Below are 16,351 nucleotides of genomic sequence, written 5' to 3' on the forward strand. Positions count from 1 at the left end.
TAGAATGAATTTGTATGTTGTCACCATGTATGGTGTACCTTGGTTTGTTCAGAGATACTCATGCATACATCCTAGCTCGAAGCCCTCCCACTCACCCAACTCGACAACTCATTCGTCCCTCAAACAACCTTCAAGGGATCAGCATCCGCTTTGCTGACTAGCACCTCCCATTTACCCCCATTGGCCCCGTATTCATTGCTATGATCTTTAGTCTCCTTATTCAGTTCTTCCTGTAACCACGGTTGCAACACATGGGAGAGGTAAGGGCGCTCGGTGTTTGTGTGGTTGGTGAGGATGACAGTGGTTCCAGAAGCTACGTACGCAAGAATTTCGTGCTAATGTTGGGTCAGCCGAGAGGGGAAAGCAAAAACGTCGCGAGATATATATATATATATATAGTTATGAGATATGAACGCACATGTGACATCTCCCCAGTGATCAATAAATCCGCCTCCACTCCCTTGAACACACTCCCACCAGAGCCTGCACAGACAGCAACGGATTTAATAGGCTTACGCACGTCAGGCTGGGGTTCAGCAAGTTGGACGAAATCCAAACTCAAATGATCTTTGACCATCTTGATAGCCTGACGGATATCCAAAGGCTCAGAGAGTTTGGCGATGCGTCCCATACCGGCACCTTCGAAGGATTCAAGAGGGTCTGAAGGGATGATCGGGTCGTGGGAGATGGAGATGGGGATGAAGGGTTTGATCAACCTGCTCAACCCTTCAGCAGTTGTCTAGAGTTCCATTCGGCATTACCACCACTCACCAGGTGTTGATACCGTTGGGCGTCGCATCGAGACTGGTGTGAGGAGCAAAGACAGAGATGCCTTTTGCGGAAAGCTTGAGAAGTGAAGCCTGCAAAGGGTCAGATAATGTCAGGGACTTGAGTCCACGGAAGATTGGAGGGTGGTAGGACACGATGAGGGATAGTGATGGATGTTTCAGGGCCTCAGCGCAAACAGACGGAGTCAGGCTAGATGGATGTCAGATGGAGATACAGTCACCGCAAGGCAAGAAACAGCCCTACTCAATGGTAAGAAGCACTTGGCGATGGGAAGGGTTGGGATAAGGGGCCTCTAAGTTTGGGCGTCAGTACTGATGTTATTTGCAAAGATGGGCCATGCGCTACGGACCGATGATAGGCCCAACCTGCCAAAGAGGTTAGTTAGCAAGAAGGTATGGAAGATGGAGATAAAGCGTACATTGTCCCAGCTTCTTTCAGCAAGCTGCAGAGGTGCGATACGCTCCCATACACGCTTGATGAGAGCCAGAGGAGTAATCTGCGGCGATCCGCCCATGTCGAGTGATTTGGTACTGCTTTCGTTGTAGGTGGTACGTTAACCGGCGTATAGTTGGCCAACATGGGATAGGAGGTGGAGGCACAACTTTGATTCCGTCTTGCATCATTACGTACGACCACGGAAGCTACCAAAATTAAATAAACAACGCACGCGTTTCCTTTCCTGTGACTAACGCGTTTTAGTTTACATAAACGTAATTGATCCACGTGGCGGAGAATTATTACATTATTCATGGTGCCACATCTGTTTGTTCGGGATTTGTGCCTCTCTCCCGTCTCGCCCCTCGCTCCTCCCTCGCCCCTTCCCCACCAGCGCACGGGCCCACAGGCCTACGACCACAGGCCACCAGCCGTCTATCAGCTTCTGGGCACCAGCAAACATTCACTATTCCATCCTTTTTCTCCTCCTTTCTCCGCCTTTCTCCGTCTCCTTATACACCTTGCAGCCTCCACCTCTGTGTAACGCCCCGAGATCAGGACACCCCGCCCAGCAACCCGCCCCTTGCCCTTCTTCCGCACTAGCCTCCCAGGTACGACGAAACCACGCACAGCCGCGTCTCGTCCTATTTTCTTGCATCTCCTCTCGATACCACTTTTTCTTCTTTTCTGCTCCAAACAATAATACAAAATGGCTCGAGACAGGCTTGGAAACGTTGTAAGTCCAGCATCGCACACCCTATGGACACGTATCCTGATACTTTTCATTAGAACCGACAATACGGGTCCGTGTGCCCTTCTCAACATCTCATGCTCAGACACTGACCCATCTACTGAATTTATCTAGTGAACAACCCACTCCAGGGCCGACTTACCCGCCGCCCGGTAACGGCGTTGTCGCTCCCACTCGAACTGCCAACCCGTACGCTCAGCAGACCTCTGTCGCTGCCGCTGCCCCTGGTGGGTACGGCGCTCAGGGCGGCTACGGTGCGAGCGCTGGTAACCCGTATGCCCAAACCGGTCAAGCTGGAAGTCCCTACGCTACAGGAGGGCAGTATGGACAACAAGAACAATACGCAATGGGGGGGGCTAATGGTGGTGCGGGCGGGGATTTCTGGACTGAATTAAGCAACACGAACTCTCTTTTGGGTCAGTTGCAGGAGCAGATTCAGGCTGTCAGAACAGCCCATCAAACCAGTTTGGTGAGTGTCATTTAGCAAATGAAAGCCCTCAATACTTACAGAGTGCGCATTGATAGACCTCAACGGACCCCCAGGCCGCCGCATATGCCGCTCAACTCAACGACCAAGCTCGTGTGCAACGGGAAGAGTGCAAAAACGAAATCAAAACCCTTTACAAGCTCGCCAAGGGCGACCGCGCCCAAAGGACTCAGGCTGAGGGTGTCAAGTCTCGTTTCCAAGGCCTGTTGCAGGAACATCAGGTAATTGAGAAGGAGTTTAGGAAGAAGGTCAAGGACAGAGTCGAAAGACAGTACAAGATTGTAAACCCCAACGCGACTGAAGAAGAAATCAAGGAGGTTACCGAGAGTGATAATCCTCAGGTCTTCTCACAAGCTGTAAGTTTAAACAGCTGACACAAGATCTCAATGAAGGCTGATCACAAATAGTTGTTAAACTCTAACCGATATGGTGCTGCTCGAGGCGCATACAGGGAGGTTCAAGAGCGACATGCCGAGATTCAGAAGATTGAAAAGACTCTTACGGAGCTCGCCCAGATGTTCCAAGAAATGGCCATGCTTGTTGAACAACAGGATGAGACAATTGTTAATGTGGAGACCCAAGCACACGGCGTGGATACAGACATCAAAGCAGGGTAAGTTTAATGTGATGTTCTTGCTTGTACGTCAGGGCTCATAGGTATTTAGGTTGGTGCAGACGGACAAGGCGGTAGAAAGCGCAAGACGCGCTAGGAGAAAGAAGTGGATCTGTTTCTGGATCGTCGGTAAGCCGACATCGTCCCTGCCGCAAGCCGTGCACTAGGCTGACCATGTGTCTTAGTCCTTATCATTGTCATTCTCGCTGTCATTCTGGGTGCCTACTTTGGTACCAAGGGCAAGTAAACAGTTTGCGAGCTTTACGTCCCCATCCTTTTTACCTTAGACATATTTGTTTGTTGTGAATTTGTGTCCGCGTATTTTGGCGGACGACCGTTACGATTTTATTCAGAATGTTTCTGTTTCTGTTTCTTTTTTGCCCTGGCGATTCCTTTTTTACTGCCCTAATCCATGTCTCTGTACCGGCAGATGGACGCGGTGGGAGTGATTAATGCACCTAGTAAAGAGATGGATGCTATGAATCTATGCTACTTAGTTACTGTAACTTTCATTGGTTTTTGTGGAGAAAGCCATGGTCGCTCGAAGACTGCGGCCGGGCCGACATCGCGTCGTGCGTCATTTGTTCCATTAACACAAAGCACGCACTTTTCGCAGCACTCTCCGTTCGTGCATGCAGCACCTTTTGACCACACATTTTCCCTTTTGCCTTCCTTTCCTTTTCGTTACTTTCCCTCACGGCGCTGGCCCATACCTTCGCCACTCGCCATTCGCCGCAATGCTGCTACCCGCTCTCGCCATCATCCACTACACCCACCCCATCCTCCTCTCCCTCCCACTTCCATTCCTTCTTACCCCCTCCTCTCCCCAGTCCCGTCCTCCTCCTGGTCTCGTGCCCATAACCGTCCAACGTATATCCCCTCGTCGAACATTCATCCTTACCCTCCTAGCGCTTCTTGCATTTACATCATTCTTAGACGTCATTATCCTTGTAGCGAATGCCCTATCCGCTCGGACCCGGTATGGCGATGATCTGCCTCTCTATCTCACTGGTGCACAGCTGGGCGGGGAGATTGCGTATTCTCTAGGCGGCCTGGTGGCTTGGGGCGTAGCGTTAATAGCTTGTTCGTGGAGGAACAGGTTTTCAAGTGGCTTGGCGGTCTTTGCTTCGTTGGGTATCATCGGGGAGATTGTTAACCTCATATGGCTTGTGAAAAGGGAAGTGCATACTGGTTCGTTTCCATGTTTTTCCCTCTCTCCAAGAGCTTGTAGATTTTCCATTTACTAACAAGATGAAATGATTCAGGCAACTCTGAGAAGCTCTTCGCTATCCTCTCGCTTATACCGAGTTCTTCACGTCTCCTCATACTGCCTTTGCTCTTCCTGGCCACCCTCTCCCCAAGGGTGTCTTATGAGCCCGCTAGTGAGCGTTCCGGACTCCTTGATGCCGATTCTGCTACGAACGGCCGTTTGCTGGAACCCGGCACGGCAAGTGCGTATGGGACCTTTGCTACCGGCACCACTACTCCCGCGAATCCTCCCCAGGCTGAGGAGCAGACTGAACAGCAACGTCAAGAAGAACGAGCGAAGCAAAAGAAGATCAAGCTTACCAAGGCGTTGGGGTCGAGGCGGCAGCCGAAAAAGGTCCTTTCATGGAGTGAGGGATGGCCAAAATTCAAAAAATTGATACCCACCCTTTGGCCGTCCACAGATAAGAAGCTCCAAGTTTACGTGATCATCACAGCGATACTTATCCTGATCCAACGTTTCTTAAATCCTCTCTCGCCTATCACCCTTGGTTGGCTTGTTCAGGCATTGTCGAGCTGGCAGCATCGTAGCGATGTTTGGAAAGCTTTGGGTGCATACCTCGCAGTGAGAATGGTGAATAGTTATGACTTTATCAGTATCGCGCAACAATACTTTTGGATTCCCGTCGTCCAATACACCGACAGAGAAATGCAGATGGTCTGCTTCAACCACCTCCTCGATCTTTCTCTTTCGTACCATACCCGGCGAAACACGGGTGAGGTGATGCGTATCATCGATAGAGGTTCAGCTATCAATGAGCTTTTCCGCACAATCCTATTCAGTGTTGTGCCAACCTTGTCTGACACTGTCATTGGCTTCTCAGTCTTCATTTGGCTATTCGGCCCTTGGATCACGTTTGGGATCCTTGCTGTCATGATCCCATACTGCGTTTTCTCCATTTTGGCCACCAGATACAGCCAAAAATTCAGGCGAGAGTACGTTGACACCGACGTCCGACAACGAGGCATTGTATCCGACGTTTTGACCAACTGGGAAAGCGTAAAGTACTTTACCTCTGAACATCGCGAAGTGGCCCGTTTTGAAGAGGCTGTCAACGAGGTGATGAAAGTCGATTACCAGTGGCGTATGGGTCTTCAAGTCATTTACGCAGTTCAAAGTTTACTGCTTGTTACAGCTTTTGCTGTCGGTGCGATATTCCTCTCGGTCAAGATCATGCACGGACAAGCAACCGCCGCGACATTCGTTGTGTACATCACCTACTTTGGACAGTTTACGCAACCGCTCAACCAGTTGAGTTCGCTTTATAAGACTATCAGTTCAGATATCATCGATGCCGAGAAGTTGCTGAGCCTGTTGGGGGAAACGACGGAGATCAAGGACGATCCTGATGCCAAAGAAATGGTGGTCACTGATGGTGTCATTGAGTTTGACAATGTCACATTTTCCTATGACGGCACCAAGGATGCTATCAAAAATGTCTCCTTCAAGTTGGAGAAAGGTCAGTCTCTGGCATTAGTAGGCCAGACTGGTTCAGGCAAATCTACCATCCTCCGTCTCCTCTATCGCTTTTACGACATTACATCTGGTCATATCTACATTGACGGCCAAGACATCTCTAAAGTGACACAAGAATCACTTCGCAAAGCCATCGGGATTGTGCCTCAGGACTCGGTACTTTGGAACGACACCATCGGAGCTAACATTGCATACGGCAAGCCTGATGCGAGTGACGAGGAGATCATTGAGGCAGCAAAGGCTGGAAGGATACATGATAAAGTCATGACATTTGAAGATCAGTATGATACGATTGTGGGGGAAAGAGGAGTGCGATTGTCGGGTGGAGAGAAGCAGAGAGTTAGTCTCGCTAGAATGTTTTTGAAATCGCCACTTATCCTCGTAAGTCATCAAGTCGGGATCTCGTGATATAGCCACGAAAAGCTTACACCGAGTAGGTCTTGGACGAAGCAACCAGTGCACTTGATACAGAGACAGAGCGTGAAATCCAAAAGTCACTTTCGAAACTTGTAAGTATCGCTGTGCCATGGTAGACGTGCACTTACCCCAAAGTTTGACCACTAGGCTGAAGGTCGCACAAGTCTTTCTATTGCCCACCGACTTTCAACAATCATCAATTCCGACAAGATCATGGTTATGAAGGAAGGGCAAATCCTCGAGATAGGAGGTTACAAGGAGTTGATCGACAAGAATGGTGCTTTTGCTAGAATGTAAGTACCCGCCAGCTTTATATAAGATCATTAGGCTAACTTTGACGGGAACAAAGGTGGAAGAGACAGATTTACACTGAAGCCGAGCTCCTTGAAGGCGACGCCATAGACAAATTTGCGAGCGCCTTACCTACGGCTGATGACTTTAAAGCTTTCAGAAAAGAAGAGTATGGGGAAGAGAAGCCTCAAAATGGCGGGGGTGACAATAGCGAACAAACTGTTGCCGCTACTTCAAACTCCAATGGGGAGTTGAAGGACCAAGATGACCAGCAAGAAGGAACCAAATCTACTGGCGAGCCGGTAGATAAACGAGGGTACAAAGTAGATTCCCCCACTCCTGCGGATCAACCTGGAGCACAAAGTTTTGCAGAGATTGTCAAGTCTGAGCCTCATGAAGGAAAAGACATGCCATCTACTTACGCTGAAGCTGCCGCTGAACCTTCGCAGCCCGAAGAAACAAATGATAAGGACAGGCAACCCGTGTCCAGCGAAGTTGGCGAATCTGTTACAGAGTCGGTGCCGAGCATACCTGAACCTTCTGCGCCAAGCATTGGGGACCATAATGCCCCTGCCACACCCAAAACTGTACCCTTCCCATCCGTCTATGACTCTCGACGTGCGTCATACCCTGCTGCCCAAGGTACACCTGTTCATCGACTATCTACTTTCTCCACGCTATCCGCTTCGCCCTCAGTCTCCAGCATTTCTCGTGCATCGCCGTCATCTGTCAAGTCTGATGCGGTCTCCGGTGATAGCAGTAAACAAGACACACCCGGTGCATCCACTAACAAGGAAGATAAAAGGCGAAAGCGCTTGAGCTCCATCAAGGGATTTGTTCGACGTATAAGCGATCAAGGCGGATTGACAAGGAGTCCCAGTGGCTTGAAGAGCCCAAAACCTGAGCGTGGTAAGGGGCTAAACATCGATGAGGGACTCGTTCCCGATAATGGTGCAGCAGGGGATGAGGTTATTGATGAAAGGACTGCCCTTTTACAAGGTCAAGACCCTGTACGAGCTGCCGAAACTCTTCCTGCTCCCGCTGGAGGCCAAGCTTCTGAGCAGGTTGGGCTAGCGGAACAGGCTCTGGCTCCTCCCACGTCACTGCCCGCTTCCATCAAGAGTCATGGTGGAGGCAATTCGAGAAAGGAGAAGAAGAAAAAGAAGAACAGGCGTTAATAGACAGGCATGATAGCCTTTAGAGGACGGAGATGACGTTTGCGGACAGATTCATGGGGTCTGTGGTTGATAGAAAAGTAGTAAAAAACCGCCATGGAATGGCGCTCCCTGATCTTTCTAGCAACTCGAGTGAAATCGCAACACGCGGCCTGTATCATTCTATTGAAATACCGGTCTACAGACACTGTGTTATTAATCTTCCCTTGTTCATATCAAATATCAATGTGTTATATCTACCCATGCATATTGACGTCGTAACTTCGTAACTTCCTGTCAACTTTTGATTTGGATGTACCGCCAACTTCTTCATTATTCTCCTCGTTTGATTCTTATATACTCTCGCATCCAAACGTCTTTTTGACCTTCCACCCGGTCACTCTCACTCCAAACAATCCCAGCGCCAACCCTACATCCACAACCAACAACGTGACGCCTGCCATCATAAATCTTGGTGCAAACACCTTCCACACCATCAAATGCCTTCTCAACCAGGCAGCTGTGATTGCACTGGCGAACGCGACCACGGTGTGGTACACCAAGAACGCCAACGTCACTTGCAAAGCATGCGCGAGGGTTGGGATACTCTCTCGTGGTCTGGGGGCGATATTCCAAATCGCCAAAAGAGGCACAGCGATCGCTGACAAGAAGAAGCCTCCCCATGTGTTGAGGACGACGAGTACAGGGGAGAACAGGTAGCTGGCAGTGGAGAAGCCTACAAAAGCAGATTTCCATTGAATTGATGAGATGACGGCTTGATGTCCTGTCGCAAAGAATGTGAGGAACCCAGATAGAGCGATGGGGACTACATCTGTGAATGAGGGGCGTACGATGGTTTGCGCTGTATCAGCCGGGTCAAATGAGGCAAGTCCCGCTGGTGAAGAAGCGTTGTTGTTGTTCTTGTTGTTGCCCAAGGAAGCAAAGGATGTTGTAAGGATGATGGCGTCCCGTCTCGTATCGACCAATTCGAGGTATACAAGAAGCCCAATAAGAAAGGCGGTCAGTGTGAACTGGGCCATTGGCTGCGACACTAGATGTATGAGCGCAAAAGGAGCGAGTGTATACAGGATGTACGTCGACCCAAAGGCATTGGCGAACCCAAACACTGTCACTTCTTCTTCACCCGTCGCTTGATCCGTCGTGCGTTCTACAGAGATACACAGGGGGGAAGTGAGCCATACATATGGGATAGCACCTAAACTCGCGCCTGCAGAACATCGAGCGAGCCAGAGTTTGAGGAAATTGACCAGCGGTATTCGGGCAGGATTGAGCCCGTCGAACGATTCGAAAAACTCGAGGACCCAGTAGACAGAGTTGGCGACGAGCACGGCACGCCAAAGGATACCGAGTATAAAAGGTGCAGGCCCAGCGAGGGATTTGGAGCGGGAGAGGGTGATACCGATGGCACGAGGGATTTGGAGGGCAAGCGGGACTATAGCGATGAGTGCCCATGTAGGGGCGGTAGCGGTCACGCCTGAGAAGAAAGTGACGCTGCAGTATGGCTGTTGTTCTTCCCTGCATATGGTGATCGTTCCAGCCAGACGAGAGAGGATGGTGAAAGCGAGAGAGAGGAAGATGATTTTGAGACGCATATCGGCTGTAGGAGCGGAAAGTGCTCGGATGATATAGATGATAGGGATAGTAGATATGAGATAGAGAACCACCCGGTCTTCCCACATGATGAATGAATTGGAAGCGAATGACAACGCATGGACAATAAGAATGAAGGGGCCGATATGTCTGTTGATGGAGAATGAAGTCGGGAGAGGGAGAGCGAGAGAGAGAGAGGATTTGACGAATAGGGGAAGGATGAGGATTACCTCGGAGATCAAGGCTGCGGCAACGATGAAAACTTTGATAGCCACGATAGGCCGGGCGGTGTACACCCCGGCTACGGTTCCTGCAATACTCGCGAGGACAGTGGATCCCATCGTAGCCGTTTCCAAAGCCAATCGCGCATAAACGTCCCAATTCACACCATTGTTACGCACACCGACGTAAAGTGCGATGAGGGTAAGCGCGCAAAGGCCGAGGATGAGAGAACCAATGACGATGAGAGGCATGGAGAATTGAGCCCAGAGTGATCGGAGGTGGACGAGAGCGTCGAGGGAGAAAGCACGATGAGCGATGATGGAGGCGGACAGGTTGTCCTTTTGATATTGGGATTGGGCGTGACGCCAAGCGCTGTTCAAGTTTTCCTTGACTTCCTTGTCTCCGTACGCTTCGACGTATCTCCATATACCGTCTGCAGTCACCCTTTGCGCCACCTCCAAAGTTTCCAGATTATTTGTGAAACACTCGGGGATGACTGACCCAAGGTTGTTATAAGGGATAGGGACGCCGAGCAAAAGTGCGAGAGTAGGAACAATATCGATTTGGTTAATCTGCCTGAGAGGCATGGTGGATTTCGGGAAAATGTAGGTAGGCAAAGATTTAAAAATGGCAGAGGTGTCTTTGTCTTGGACGACCGCGGGATTGGTTAGCATAGGGCCTTTGGAATAGAGCCAAAGAGCAGATGAGGTCTCCATCTCCGAGTCACCGCCGTGGTTACCCTTATCGTCCATCCCGTGGTCACCGAGAACGACAAGAAGAGTCTCTTCATCAATCAGATCCACAACCTTTTCCAGCACTTCGTTCATCTGAGTAAGTTTCTCGGTCATAGTATCCCTATGAGGCCCCACACGATGACCAACATGATCTACGCCCAGGAAATGACCGATAAGGACGTCCCACTGAGATTGGTTGGAAGGATGGAGGTAAGGGAAAAGATGGGTGATGACGCTGTTATCAACAGTGTGTAAATCCTCAACATTGAAGGAATCGTACGGATGGGACATGTTCGGATGGAAAGAAGAAGGAAAGAGGTTCATCCAAGTGTCATCACCCATAAACCCAACCCTCTTGTTCGCCGCTACGAGCTGAGAGACGAGCGAATCCTCTTCAATGGCAGCTGACGCAAAGTTTGAGCCGATATCGATGAATGTAGGTAACGACCCGGTGGTAATACCTTTGATGCGCTGCATAGTAGAGGTAGGGGGGTCAGAAAAGGAGTTGAAAATGAGGGAGTGTTCCGGTCGACTCTGTGTGAGCTCGGCAGGCAGGGAGAGGACACCATGATGATGGGGTGAAGGCGGTTGAGGGTGGTACGGGGAGATAAAGTCGGTACGAAGAGCGTCAATGACAATGATGACCGCTTTAGAGTGGGTAGCGGATATGGGGGAGGGGTTAGATACGTTATAGGCGGGAGAGACATGGGGGATAGCCAAGCGGGAAAGGAGAAACCCTTGCGTGAAGACGTACAACCCAATGACGTGAAGGGAGGCGACGTAAAACAAGATGAGAGCAGCAAGGTTGGACCGCGAAAGATTTCGTAGCCAGGAGCTCGATTTTGTTGTTGGCTTGTCCGGTTCTCCACCATATTGGGACTGTGGGGACACCTCGGACATGTTCTACCGTCCAGTCATCAATGTCAGGTTGTAATTGTTATGGACAAATAGACGCGTACGTACCGGTGTCTATGCGCGGGATGACCACAGAATGCGGCAGAGTGGCTTGCACACCAGGGGAGAGCAAGTCTATGGGTAGTCTATTGGGTAGCTTGTACCGATACTGCTCTGGTGGCGGACGAGGTAATGAGCTGCAGAGTGATTGAAGAACATAGTTTTTGTCAGCTCTGCGCGCTGCGTAGTCCGCGAGGTGTTCTGCATACCTGCTAGGCGGCTCTGAGATGCTGGTATTTATTGTGGATGGTGGAAGAGGGGAGGGGCAGTGAGAGAAAGCTGCTGGGTTGTAGATATACTGTATGATGAAGACGAATAATATATGGCTGCAGTATCCGAAATTTACGAGCAAATGGAGTGATGGTGCCTGAGTGATCCTCCCCTCCAATCCCCTCCTTTTCGCCATCCCTTTCCATCAACCACCTCTTATCTTATCGTCCAGTACGTAAACACCCCTCGCCATGCCTCCGCCCCAGCAAGCGCCCCAAGAGGGCGAGCAGCAGCAGAGCAAGATTACAGGCATAGTCAGATCAGTTGCCATGTTCTTCGCGGTCCAGATGGGTCAGTACCGTTTCCTCTATCGCTACCGCGCCAACTGGCAACGCGCTGACATCCTGTCTCCTCAGCTTTGAAGTACGGCATGTCCTATGTATGTCCTTCTCTGCGCTAGGCTATGTGTCAAAAATCTAGATGTATAGCAGCTTACCATGGATAACAGCTTGGCATCGGTCAACAAAACGTTCCTGCAAAACAGCCCACAGCTGGCGACACCGCGTCAGCGCCCAACGTCCCTCGAGCCCAGTCCGCAGCCGTGGCTCCTGCTCTACCCGCCTGGGAACTAGGTACCCCTCTATCTATGGTTCTTTACACTAGCACTTCCCCCACTGGTCAAGATATCGACCCTTTGCATCCTGTTGTCCAGTGGGACGGTCTTACCTACGGTAACTGGAACGATGAACGTGAAGCCGACCTTGTTCTGGACGTCCCCGAAAGCGTCTTGCACAATGGTAGTTGGTGGCTGGACATTGTGCTCGTCAAGGATGGTGGACTCCCTCTTAACAAGCAGCCTGGTACCGTGTATAGTCAGAGGAAATGTGAGTGGTTGGTTTGGAAAGAGAATATTTGAAGGACCCATGAAGGATTTGCAAACGCTTACACAAGACCAATAGTGTTGACGCGCTACTACCCCAAGAAACGTATTAGGAAAGAGAAGAAACTTATCGGAGGTACTGAAGAGGATGCAGAAAAGATTGAGGAAGAATCAACCGAAGTTCTTCCTCAACAGATCGTCTCTCACTGGTCCAACAACTTGACTCTTAGCATCATCTCCAACGGCGGGCCCATCTCTCTCCAGCAACTCGCTCCCCCTACCGCCCCCTCTTATACTTTTGTCGACGGCCCAACAGAAGGTACCAAAGTCTACTACCCGCCCATCTTTGCCAACGATTTCTGGCTTATGAAGGAAAGCCTCTCCCCAATTAACGAGTCTACTAAGACTCTCCCCTTGCACATCAGTTACCACGCTCTTTCCAACATGAAACACCAAATCTACGCTTCCATGACCATGTCTTTCGAGCAAGCCGCCGCCCAAGGCGGTGGCGGAGTCGAATTCGATGAGATCAAGCGGACGTTACTCGAGACGAACCCTTGGTTACTCATCACCACCGCAATTGTCACCTTACTCCACACTGTATTCGAATTCCTCGCGTTTTCTAGTGATGTGTCGCACTGGAGGAAGAAGGATAGGGATCTCGTTGGGGTCTCGCTCAACACGATTTTGACCAACTGTTTTGTACAGTTGGTGATCTTGTTGTATTTGCATGATAGCTCGGAAGAGACTAGTTTTATGATCTTATTCGGTCAGGGCATGTGAGTCCCCCGTCACTGTGTATTTAAAATTCCAAGGATGGCGTGCTGATGCTACGTACTCTGCAGTGGCCTTTTGATCGAGGCTTGGAAAATCACCAAAGGTGAACATAACCCCCTTCTTTTACCCAAGACTTTGAAACTGACGCCTCTTTTTTTCGTCTGTAGTCACCAACGTCCGTATCCGCCCTGCACCCAATTCCTTCATCGGTTATTCTCTCCAATTTGAAAGTACGTTTATATCCACACCCAAAAATGAAGGATTCTGAGCCTCGTTGATTGACACTGCGTACTTTTTTATCTGTATCTATTTACATTTTTTCTCTCTTCACAAAACAGATAAACGCCAACTCACGGAGGATGAGAAAAAGACTCAAGAGTACGACGCTTTGGCTTTCAGGATTGTGTCCTATTTCGCTATCCCATTGTTGGGCGCTTATACTGTCTATTCCTGTAAGCATATCCATCCCATTTCGAACTGAAACTCTTTGATTTTATAACCTATACTGATGTGCTCCCTTGCGCCCTTTCATTTCCAGTGCTTTACGAGTGAGTATCATACCCCACAACGACCCTATTTCGCAAGAAAAGGAGAAAAAAAAAGAGAAAAGTGACTGACGTGAGACCCTTCTAATTTCTCTCCTCAACAAAAATAGGACCCACCGAGGATGGTACTCGTTCATTATTTCTACCCTTGCCCAAGCCATCTACATGTTTGGTTTCGTCCAGCTCATTCCGCAGTTGATCATCAACTATAAGCTCAAGAGTGTGGCCCACATGCCGTGCGTTTTCTTTTCTTCCTTTCCTCCTTCCTTACCATTTCCTTTCCGTCCATTGATTCATTCTTATGATTATTATTATTATTTGATTTTGCTGACTGAATACATGTTTCCAGGATGAAAGCCATGATGTACAAGACTTGTATGTTGCTCACATGTCGACATTGAACAAAATGTTTTAGAACTAATGTCTATCTAATTTAGTGTCAACCGTGGTCGATGACTTTTTCGCATTCTGCATCAGGATGCCTTGGCTCCATCGATTGGCTTGCTTCCGGTACGTGTACAATCATTTTATCTCATTATGGATCTCAGACAGGAATCAATTTATTGACATTTGTATGAACAGAGACGATGTCGTCTTCCTCGTCCTTCTTTATCAGCGATGGATCTACCGTATCGATTATTCACGAGTCAACGAATATGGTCAGGTTAATGAAGGTATGGTGGAGGATGTTGGTACCGCAGATGGAGCAAAGGAAGAGACCAAAAAGACAAAGTAGTAGTTTGTCTGTAGTTTGTCTATTGGAGAGCGGTACAAGAGGAGGGAGGAGGAGGAATCATTCGCAAGGTGGAGGGACCTATTCAGATATGGAATCATCGTACAAAAGTTTGGGATTGGTTTGAGTCGGATTAGATTGTCATATGCATCTTTGTGTTATGTGTTTCTAAACACTTATTGCTTTTCGTCTCTCTGTCGCTTGAACTCTTCTATCCAAGCCTTCTCCTGAGCCCCCTTTACGAGCACAACAAAACTCAAAAGCCCATCTCTCAAGACCACACCATCCTTCTTAACATCTCCTTTTGCTTCTCTCCTCGCTTTACCCAACACTTCTCTCAACGTCAATTCCTTGCCGACCTTTAACAGTCTCCTCTCTTTGGTCTCCACGTACACAGCTAAATTAGGCACATAGTACTCGTGTTTCTCATCCCATTCCGCCCATGGTATCTGCGGTGCCGATGGAGAAACGGGGAACATGGCTGAAAGTTGATCTTCAAACGCGGCATCTTCATGGAAATGAGTGATGAAATCTGATTGTCCGTATGGTGGGTAAAGCAAGAAGACAGGGAAAACAATGGGTGTATGCGGAGGCGGCGGGGTCCAACCGACTTCTTCGTTGATGGTAGGAATAGATTGTTCGTCGAAATGCAAAGGGTGGGGGTTGTCCGGTGGGCTAGGGGTATCGACGACTATTAAACCCCGATCTTCCACTGCTTTGCGCAACGCAAGCTTGGTCATATTGTCTCGCCTTATCCTCTCCACCCGATCATCGTCTCTCTTTTTGCCCTTGACGACTTCTTTCTCTAGTGTATCCCAAACTTTCGTGTCCTCCTTCACTTGCTCCGCGAGTTCTTTTCCTCTTTCGACAACATCACCCCCCTCCTTCCATCTGCTCAGCTGAACTAGCGATTGTGCGGCCCTGAACAGAGCTTTTACGAGCGCCTTGTCCGGCTGGGGAATCTTGCCAGCGGTGTAGAGTGCAATAACGGCACTGGTATCCTTGAGAGCTGAACGGTAGTTCTTCAGAATGAGATGACATGCGGCCCGGTTGTTGTAAAGGGTAACGAGCAAAGTTGCAGAAGAGGGGTGGGCGTCGATACCTTCAGAGTAGGCCTTGATAGCTTCACCGTATGATTTCTGAGCATGGAGCTCATTGCCGTGATTTTTAAAGTTCGTTGCGATCTCTGTATCAAAGCAAGAAATAAATAAATCAATTAAAAAGCACATACATTAGCACTCTACACCCAAGACAAAAGATGGTGCCGGGTATACAGACTCACCATCTCCTTCACCCTCGAAAACCAAACTCCTCAAAGCTTCCAAGACAGGATTATCGTCTCCATCTTTCGGAGTCTCTCGCATGAACAAGGGAGTGGAGTCGAGCAGCTTTTCAAAGTCTTCAACTGTTACTTCCTTCTTCGGCGCTGCAGGGCCCACACCAGATTCGGGCGGGACGGTGGATTTGGGCATGGAAGCGATGAGTTGATCGAGGAAACCATCGTCTGATTGTGCCGCTGAAGCTGCTTGGGCGGCCATTCTTTTTGCTCTCTCTTGGTGAATTCTTTCTTGGTAACTGTCGGGCTAGTTCCTGGAAGAGCGATGCTAAACAGCAATATGCGAAGGGTGTAATCTAAAGGGTAAAAAAAGTAAACGAATGAATGTATGATTTGAGTAGTTGGTTATAAATTTTGTTACTAATTGCGACAAAAAAGATCGCCGGGAAGGACCGATGCCGACGGTGACGAACATTACTCGTACAGCAACGTAAGGAACCAAAGCCGTTGTGGTGAGTGATGTCCGTCGAGTATACACACAACGAACGAGATGCTATGAAGATGCTTCCACAAGGGAAAGACAATCAGATACGCATGACCACTCTCTACTAGAGGCCATTACTTTGACTAATTAATATGATGGGTAACAATTTTATACACCTCTCTCCTCCTCTCGGTACTGCATATTACAAATTGGCAGGACGGAGGATCTTTTCGGTATGAAGCAGT

The 16,351-nt window shown here is 49.2% G+C and overlaps 6 protein-coding genes across 6 annotated transcripts; 3 read left to right on the forward strand and 3 right to left on the reverse strand.

Moving 5' to 3' along the window:
• Nucleotides 1–119: 119 nt before the first annotated feature.
• CNBL2590 (hypothetical protein) lies at nt 120–1,303 on the reverse strand (the record flags this gene model as incomplete). Its single annotated transcript, XM_767300.1, has 6 exons — nt 120–335; nt 419–716; nt 772–978; nt 1,033–1,081; nt 1,139–1,154; nt 1,208–1,303. 6 exons carry the CDS (start codon nt 1,301–1,303, stop codon nt 120–122), a joined length of 882 nt encoding a protein of 293 aa, XP_772393.1.
• A 630-nt stretch (nt 1,304–1,933) lies between these two features.
• CNBL2600 (hypothetical protein) lies at nt 1,934–3,322 on the forward strand (the record flags this gene model as incomplete). The annotated part of the gene is made up of 7 exons (XM_767301.1): nt 1,934–1,960; nt 2,014–2,027; nt 2,090–2,444; nt 2,501–2,818; nt 2,870–3,075; nt 3,128–3,204; nt 3,261–3,322. 7 exons carry the CDS (start codon nt 1,934–1,936, stop codon nt 3,320–3,322), a joined length of 1,059 nt encoding a protein of 352 aa, XP_772394.1.
• Nucleotides 3,323–3,812: 490 nt separating this feature from the next.
• Nucleotides 3,813–7,704, forward strand: CNBL2610 (hypothetical protein; the record flags this gene model as incomplete). Its single annotated transcript, XM_767302.1, has 5 exons — nt 3,813–4,266; nt 4,341–6,199; nt 6,256–6,327; nt 6,383–6,528; nt 6,585–7,704. The coding sequence occupies 5 exons, from the start codon at nt 3,813–3,815 to the stop codon at nt 7,702–7,704; spliced, it is 3,651 nt and encodes a 1,216-aa protein (XP_772395.1).
• Nucleotides 7,705–8,033: 329 nt separating this feature from the next.
• Nucleotides 8,034–11,147, reverse strand: CNBL2620 (hypothetical protein; the record flags this gene model as incomplete). The annotated part of the gene is made up of 1 exon (XM_767303.1): nt 8,034–11,147. One exon carries the CDS (start codon nt 11,145–11,147, stop codon nt 8,034–8,036), a length of 3,114 nt encoding a protein of 1,037 aa, XP_772396.1.
• Nucleotides 11,148–11,662: 515 nt separating this feature from the next.
• CNBL2630 (hypothetical protein) lies at nt 11,663–14,349 on the forward strand (the record flags this gene model as incomplete). The annotated part of the gene is made up of 12 exons (XM_767304.1): nt 11,663–11,762; nt 11,828–11,850; nt 11,920–12,295; nt 12,371–13,070; nt 13,137–13,171; nt 13,236–13,298; nt 13,407–13,520; nt 13,607–13,616; nt 13,724–13,849; nt 13,963–13,988; nt 14,051–14,123; nt 14,196–14,349. 12 exons carry the CDS (start codon nt 11,663–11,665, stop codon nt 14,347–14,349), a joined length of 1,800 nt encoding a protein of 599 aa, XP_772397.1.
• A 173-nt stretch (nt 14,350–14,522) lies between these two features.
• On the reverse strand, nt 14,523–15,884 carry CNBL2640 (hypothetical protein; the record flags this gene model as incomplete). The annotated part of the gene is made up of 2 exons (XM_767305.1): nt 14,523–15,532; nt 15,629–15,884. The coding sequence occupies 2 exons, from the start codon at nt 15,882–15,884 to the stop codon at nt 14,523–14,525; spliced, it is 1,266 nt and encodes a 421-aa protein (XP_772398.1).
• Between the last annotated feature and the right edge of the window lie 467 nt (nt 15,885–16,351).

Source organism: Cryptococcus neoformans, chromosome 12 (genome assembly GCF_000149385.1).
Source record: "Cryptococcus neoformans var. neoformans B-3501A chromosome 12, whole genome shotgun sequence".
Classification (NCBI taxonomy): Eukaryota; Fungi; Basidiomycota; class Tremellomycetes; order Tremellales; family Cryptococcaceae; genus Cryptococcus; species Cryptococcus deneoformans.